At 24.4% G+C, this 8,255-nt stretch overlaps 2 protein-coding genes across 2 annotated transcripts; one reads left to right on the top strand and one right to left on the bottom strand.

The window, feature by feature from the left end:
• Window positions 1-2,656: 2,656 nt before the first annotated feature.
• Window positions 2,657-3,707, bottom strand: OCT59_019002 (uncharacterized protein). The gene is made up of 4 exons (XM_025325537.2): window positions 3,614-3,707; window positions 3,426-3,523; window positions 3,164-3,332; window positions 2,657-3,082 (listed from the first exon to the last, which is right to left on the bottom strand). Exons 1-4 carry the CDS (start codon window positions 3,667-3,669, stop codon window positions 2,743-2,745), a joined length of 663 nt encoding a protein of 220 aa, XP_025180820.2. The 5' UTR covers window positions 3,670-3,707; the 3' UTR covers window positions 2,657-2,742.
• A 1,580-nt stretch (window positions 3,708-5,287) lies between these two features.
• Window positions 5,288-6,466, top strand: OCT59_019001 (uncharacterized protein). The gene is made up of 5 exons (XM_025316322.2): window positions 5,288-5,394; window positions 5,487-5,584; window positions 5,660-5,825; window positions 5,918-6,146; window positions 6,231-6,466. The coding sequence occupies exons 1-5, from the start codon at window positions 5,369-5,371 to the stop codon at window positions 6,291-6,293; spliced, it is 582 nt and encodes a 193-aa protein (XP_025180821.1). The 5' UTR covers window positions 5,288-5,368; the 3' UTR covers window positions 6,294-6,466.
• The last annotated feature ends 1,789 nt before the right edge of the window (window positions 6,467-8,255 follow it).

The raw sequence follows: 8,255 nt of genomic DNA, 5'->3' as shown, positions 1-8,255 counted from the left end.
AGCATGGCCTGTCTCTTATTCATATAAATAAATTTGTATGAAAAAACAAATAATAATAAACGAATGAATGTATAAACGAAAATAAATTTGGTGCATATTTATACTCGGGTACAACCTAGAGGTCTTTAACCAATCTAAAAACGCTATTACTGTAAAATCTCATAAAATTATTGTTTTCCTGAGGAAATTCACAAAATTCTATAAAAATAATTACCTTATTCTGATCCCATAAAAGTAGGGACCTGTCATCTTCTGAATTTCTTGCAATTGGGGAGGTCCCCTCTTTATTTGATTAGAAGAATAACATTTAAATGTTATGGAAATAACAGCGAACATCCATACATTTAAACGAACAGATGTTGTTGCCGTCATATTATTATTGTTTAGTGGCGTTAATTGAATAATTGTGCAATTTTGCGCACAAAATTGTTTTTTATTATACGTGGCACGAAGCCACATCAGATCATTACTTCATATAAAGTCTAATACAAAATTTGTTTTATATGTATATTATATATGTATGTTTTTTATACGTTAGACGAATAAATTACTATAAAATATATATTATATGTAAATATTCGTTGTTGCAATTAGGTTTACATGTTTGATATTTAAGATATTTAAGAACTTTATAAGTAATTTAAATAATCTAAATAATTTAAATAATTTGAGTAATTTAAATAATCTAAAGAATTTAAATAATCTAAGCAATTTAAAGAATTTAAAGAATTTAAATAATCTAAATAATTTAAATAATCTAAGCAATTTAAATAATTTAAGTAATCTAATTAATTTAAATAATTTAAATAATTTAAATAATATGTATATTTAACATTAAAACACAAAATGCTTCAATTGCTTCACTTGAGGAACGATTTTACCATTTTCAACTTATGAGACATATCAAAATTATTTATAAACCAATTAAATTCTTTATTTAATAGATCGTAAGTCATAATTTATTTATTTCTATTATTACTTATTGTTATACTTTTAGTTTAACCCAATTTTCGCTTTATTAAATTTTTGGTATCTTTAAACATACGTTTATTATATATATTATATATATATATATATGAACGGATAATAAAATTGAAATAAATATTATAGATTTTTTCTCCTGAATTAACTGAATTAACCAAGATTAATCTACTACTGTACTAACGAAACCGAAATTTTAATGTAATTTTTATTATTCGAACGAATTTAAACAATCCTTCCTTTGTAAGGTAAATCAGGTAAATCATGCGGTCGTATTTATTTATTTATTTGAACCTGTGTATTGTCGTGATCAATAACGCTAACCAAAAAAAAAAATTATTTCTAAAAAAGTTTTTAAAATAAATGTGGCTAAATGCAAAGCACAATATGTCACAAAATGCGTCATTACAATTTTTAATATATGACCAGAATGTTTTGACTTGTGTACTAATTGTAACATACAATACCGTAATTGTCTTATGCGTAATACAGCCGCAAACGGCAACTCAATCGTAGGGAAAAACTAAATCATATCTTTTTTATAAAATATGAATTTGAATCGAATTTTTAAACCGGTTATAATTTTTTTGAACTCGTTTTCAAAACTGTGCTACCATACAAATAAATTACAGGACATTTACAGGTCAAAGTTCAAGATTACGAGATAATTACAGGACAATCGGAGATTGCAGGGCGATTAGAAAATTATCGGTCCATTACTAGATTATTACTGGTAAATTACCCAATATATTTAAAGCCGTTTTCGGTATTAAGCGATGTTATTGTAACAAAATCAACAAAATCAACAAAATCTATATTTTAAAATTCTTAAAAATTACAAGGGTAATGATAATAAAATTTTTAATTGGTTCATCCTTTTTTTTATTTTTTTTTTCTAAAATCTTTTTTATCCATATAATTAGTTGTTACTATGATATTTTTAGTTTAGGGACGGAAAATTTTAATTTTGGCCAAATTTATACATTATCTTAATTTCAGCCAAAGTTTTCAAAGTTTAACCTTATTAATATTCGCTTCTAAATTGATCACGTTATCCCGCTTACAAATTATAAATGTATATCTTTTTCTGGAAAAATTCATTTATTTTTGCTGAATAATAAAATAAATAATTTAACGATGGAAGGAATATCAGTGAGGAGTTTGTATTTTAATGATTTTTTTTTCTAACCATTTCTGAAAAAAAAAACATGCACGAGAACTAATTATTTAAGTTTACTTAAAAAGAAATGATTTGCGACGTGTGATCGTTAAACGAGGATTACTTTTTACAGGTGGCAAAAATCCATTATATTGCAAACGAATGTTCTGACGAGTCGTTAGGTAGAATTGAATTGATTTAAATTGATTTCCTTTCGTTACTTTGAATTTATTAGCATAGGCTGTTTTAGTAAATGAGTCATCATACTTTGTGATTGAATACAAAAGCTTGGCACTTGGCAAGATTAGCGATTATTAAGGGGCTAAAATAGCATGATTTCATTATGAAGAAAATAGTATGATTTTATTATGAAGAAAATAATTTTATTTTAAAATTTATTTTTGTATGAAAAGAGAACGGGACAAACCTATAATTTATATATATATATATACAATGTTGAATTCATTATGAAGAAAGTAATTTATAATTTAAATATACATATATGAGACGAACGTATACTGTATATAATGTTACTGTGTAACTCATAAAAATTTTATTAAAACAATTTTTTATAATGAATAAATATTTTTCGTCAAATATTTTTAATTAATTCTACGACCTCTGGTAGTAGTAAAGACATTTGCAGTATTAGCAGTATTGGGAGCACCAGTATTTCTTCTTGGAAATAAAGTAAAATTTCTACTTTTAAAATTTCTATAAACTTGAATTGTAAGAATGATATGAAGGATTGTTTGTACAAACGCTAATAATATAAAGATAATAATAAGAATTCCAGGGATATATAAATAATATAATCGAACTTTAAAGATATTAAATAATCGAAGACCACTAAATATGAAACCAATACCAATCCCTAAACCAAATATAATGATAATTGCCTCTCCTATGAAATAATATCTAAAACTAGATTCGCTATTGTGTCTTAGTTAAAAAAAAAAAAAAATTATACCATTAAATGATACTGTAAATAATAGTTTTATAAAGTACTTTATAATTACTTACTTGAAAGCTACATAAAGGCTTAAATGTCTACCAAAAAAGTCACCGAATGGCAACAATGTTAAATAAAGAAGCGAACCTAATAATTCAGCTAGAATATTTGCCACGTTACTTGCTAATACTGCAATTGAGATATCTGCACAAGAATGTACTACTAACATTGCAATATATACTAAATATTTTTGAGAATATATGAGAATATTATGAGAATATTAGTTAAAAAATATTGATAATATAATAGGGTATAATACGTATTTAAACATACGTTTGCATAAAAAGTAACTTCTTCGTAGCAATTTTTTTGCTCTTTCATCGGTAAATTCTGCTTCAATATCGTGATATATAATTGGACAACATGATGGCCTTACATAAAAAAAAAAAGCGATAATATTTTTAATAACGACAATAATCTTATAATCTTGCATTTTTTTTTAAATCTCGATCAATATTTACCAATTGAATGCAGGTTGGTCACCATGTTCTATTACAAATATTGTATATTGTGGCATTAATTATACACGAAAAAAAGAAGGAAGAAAATTTGAATAATTTTAATTAAAACGGTTCCCGCTATTTAAATTTTTACAAAAGCAATTTTTTGCTAAGCCACAACCGAAAAGCCACATACATTTCATTACTGCGGGACATTTGATTATTTCTCACGGGTACAAATATACAAATATGATGACGTCAAATTACGAACTTTTTTCATCCTCGAGCAATGATATGCATTGGAAGCTTCCAATAATGAATTGGATCTTCCAATTCCAATAACTTTCAATATTTTTCAATATTTTAATAATTTTTTGTATCCATAATAAATTCTACATATACTATATATGTAAATCTATGATATTGGAAACTTCTAATGGGAAATTCTATTGGAGTTGGGATATTAGAATTATTAGAATTATCAAAATTGGAAGAATTGGAAGAAATGGAAGCTTCCAATTTTCTAGTGCCTTTATTATCAGATTTTTTTAAAAACAAAAATTTTTTGTCCCTGAAAATCGTCGATTATAATAAAAACTGGAAATTCATAATAATAATGAATTGAACAATAAAAAAAGACTATTAAAGTAATTTTCATGGAAATAATTCGGAAACCAATTAAAATTATTGAAAAATTTATTAATTTTATTAATTTTGTTAAAAGTATTAAAAGTATTAAAAGTATTAAGAATTTTTTTTAAATAATTCTTTGAAATTGTCAACAATAAATGAGAGTCACATTGAACATCAATTAGTATCATATTCCCATGACTCTTTTATAAAAGTTATGTCCATTTTCCCATAATTTTTTAATTTTTCAAAAGTTTTTTTACATTCATATTAAAAAAATTTCCAATAATTCAAAAAAACCATATCGATTATTTTTTTTTAATATAAATTATTTATTAAAAAAAAAGCGGTGACTTTTAATATAAATTAATTATTAAAATTATATTATTGTATTACTTTAACGAAATATTTACAATACTTATTATGAAACACAATTTAATAAAAAAAGATAATGAAAAAATTTATCAAATTTCAAAAATTATTGATACATATAATTATAGAAATAATAAATAAATGGTGTAATTTTTTTTTTCAAAATTTGGTTTTTAAAGCACTTCAGAAAATTTAATTTTTTTTGTGATACAAAATACATATATTTTTTGAAACTTGAACTTCCTAATAATGGACAAGTGAAAAAATATTTAATGTTTGACGATTTTACCGGAAAGAATAGAATAAGGTTTAAATGGTTATCAATAGAAAACTCGATTTATTATATTATATTACGTCATATTAATTTACAGGTTTCACGAGTAACTCATATATAATAAATTTCATAATTTTTCTGCGCCAAGACAATTTGTACGAAACTTTATAAAAGCGTCTAGTGACTAAAATGGTCATTTTGTTAAACATTAGTTACAATGAGTGTTGTCATTAAACAATCTCCTACAAAAATAAAAATAATTGTTTCATTATATATTCATTTATAGAATTTCTATCTATCTATTACATGCGTCACATGCTTATTTATATGGCATGTTATGCAAATGATGTACGAATTGAGTTAGTGTCACTTATTTCTTATATAAATACACAAGAAATTTTGTTTAACAAGAATTTTCCAACATTAACGTTATTATTATTATTATTATTATTGATATTTTTTACGATATTAAATATTATTAATTATAAAATTTTGAAAATATGGTTGAAACAAAGACAAAAAATTGGTAAGTTGTAAAAAATATTAAAAAGTAACACAAAAATACAAAAATTTCTTTGGAGAAGTAATAATACTAATAAAAAAAAAATAATTTGATAGGCCCCCATGTTATCCATTAATATATCATGATATTCAAGCTGAAATTCTTGAAAGTAGCGCGGTAGGAATGGCTGAATTATCATATAAATTATGGTTAGGTAATGTACACCAACTTGTACGAATTATGACGCAGATGACGCAGATATTAACTCGTTAAAATATTTTATTTTCAGCTTATATCGTTACCTTAATATTTAATCTTGTTGCTGTTATTGCTTCAGCAGCTTCAGCCGGAGCGGGTGAACTCGTCATACAAATTCTATTAGCTGCAATATATTTGTTTATATGGCCAATTTTTGATTTCTTTTCCAGACATTTAAGTCTTTATCGCGCATTCAAGTAATTATTTTTTATTATTTTTGATTTTTCTCGTCCATTATTTATCGTGTTTCTTAACTAAAATATTTTCTTAATGATTCCTATAAAAAAAGATACGATAATCAAACCAATTTTAGGCTCTTCTTTCTTTTTACATTCCTTGATATCGTATTTGGTATATTTATAGGAATAGGATTTCTTTATGGCGGTGGAGGTGGATTAAAAGCAATGATTAATAATTTTCAGCATGATCCTCCTTTCCTTGTTGCTGGAGTATTTAGTGCTATCTGCGTTTTTTTGGTTTTAAGTTTGACGATGTTTCATTTTATATTATTTCGAAAGGTGACTATAATACAATACTGTATATTCTAAATTTTTTTAATTTCTTTCTTTTGATTTACTTACAGAAATTTATAAATTGTATAGGTTTACAAACATTTTAAATCTGCACACGATGATTGGACTATAATCCCAGGAACTAAAAAGTGAATTTAAGTGATATTGAGTTTACCCCCTGTCTATTTTTTTTATCAGAATTTTATTATATATTTTTATCTTTATATAAATCTTAAATTTCATATCAATGTATTATAATATATATTATGTTAAATAAAAATAAAAATAAAAATATATTTTTTTTTATCAGAGGAAAAAAAAAAAAAAAAGATAATAATATGTATGATTGCGTCATTGTGAGAATTATTGAGGCAATTATTGAAAGTGGTTAAAAAAAAATTTTTTTTTTCTTGATTGATAATCATTTTTCGTATGCAAACACCTTTCAAGTATATGTATGTGTAATGTACAAAATGATGTATCTACAAATGATTTATCCAAAACTGGTCTCATTTATTTCGTTATTATTAACAAAAATAAAACAACAACGTTCCCTTTTTGTATATGATAATACTGCAAGTTAAACTTTAGTCAAACATACAAGCATAATTATAATAAAAAAAATTTAATTGAGGAATAAATGGTCTTTATAAAAGGATTTTTATAAAATGCGAAATTTTTTTTTTTTGTCGCAAATAATTTTTTTTTCCTTTTTACTAAATTTATCAACAAATTTCTTTAAAGGTAATCATTTAAAAAATTACCATTTTATTATTCATCACCAGTGAACGACATATAAGACATATATATATATATATGAACTTGCATTTTATTGCGCCATGATAAAAAAAAAAAAATTCTTTGTTGATAAACTTTCCTTCACTTTTCGTTTATTAAAATTATTTTTTAGTAAATTTGAACGAATAATTTTTTAATATTATCTTTTACCTGTTATGAAATAATATTTGTTTTTCTTTGGATATTGCTTTTTGTCAATCAAAGGTCGGTCAGATTAAATGATAAAAAATGGGTTTTACAATTTAGTTCTTGCTAGTTGTGATTATTAAAAAAAAAAATTCTATCGTGTTGGCTTCTTGCTTTGTCCATAAAAAACTCTTTAATAACGGTATCAGTGTATTATTATTAAACAGTTTCTTCGTTCTCTATTTATTAAATATGGTATAAATATGGTACTTTCAAATTCTCTTCTATACTGTATATACAACTTTACTCATCTCTTTCGAAAACAAGTAATCCTTTTAAATATGATATTTCGATTGTCATAAACTCAATTAGAATTTGAAATATTAAACCTGAACATACCATCCAAAATAATTATTATATTTATCTGCGACGTCCCGGATAATATCCAAAACTTTTCACGTTTCCGGTATGATTTCATGATATTAACCGGACGTCCAGAATTAAGATAAATGATATTTTATAATATTTAAAACTCTTTACGTTTAGGTACATTTTCCGGAAATATATATATATATATATATTTTTAATTCTATTTAATTTCGGACTTGGAGGATGCAATCTCCGGATGTTCTTTTCTTCATATAGTCGTTGATTGACTGTCTGACAAATTTTTTTAAACCATCAACATTGCTCTCCTTGTTTTTTTTCTATCGGTCTATAAAAGCTTGCTAATAGATTTGAAAAAGAAAAGGAGTCAAAGTTTTCAAATTCCAAGAACAAAAGTTGATTAACCATCCAATTTTTTTTTTTCTTTTTTTTTAACGTAAATTGATCATGTGAGATTTATGCAAATGTAGTTCTTGCCTGATAAATTTTTTAAACCTGGTCAAAATTTTACGTTAATCGTGCCCTAAAATTATAGCCCTAAAATTATTATAACGTGCAGACTGCAGACTGCAGACTGCAGACTGTAGATTGTAAAATTTGTAAGCCTGTAACGTAAAATTGAATATTCACTTATGCTGTAATATTTAATTTGTCAATTAATTCAAAAAGTCCAGTACTGACAAATTTGACAAATTGAATAATGAAATGTATCGGCCAACATATAAAAATTGTATATATATTTTTTCTATTAATTGCCGATTCATAAAAATGTGAAACTTAAATTCGAAATTGAGTTCTTCGGCG

The sequence above is a fragment of the Rhizophagus irregularis genome, chromosome 28, assembly GCF_026210795.1.
Source record: "Rhizophagus irregularis chromosome 28, complete sequence".
In the NCBI taxonomy this organism is placed as follows: Eukaryota; Fungi; Glomeromycota; class Glomeromycetes; order Glomerales; family Glomeraceae; genus Rhizophagus; species Rhizophagus irregularis.
This window is presented reverse-complemented; position numbering and strand designations above follow the sequence as displayed.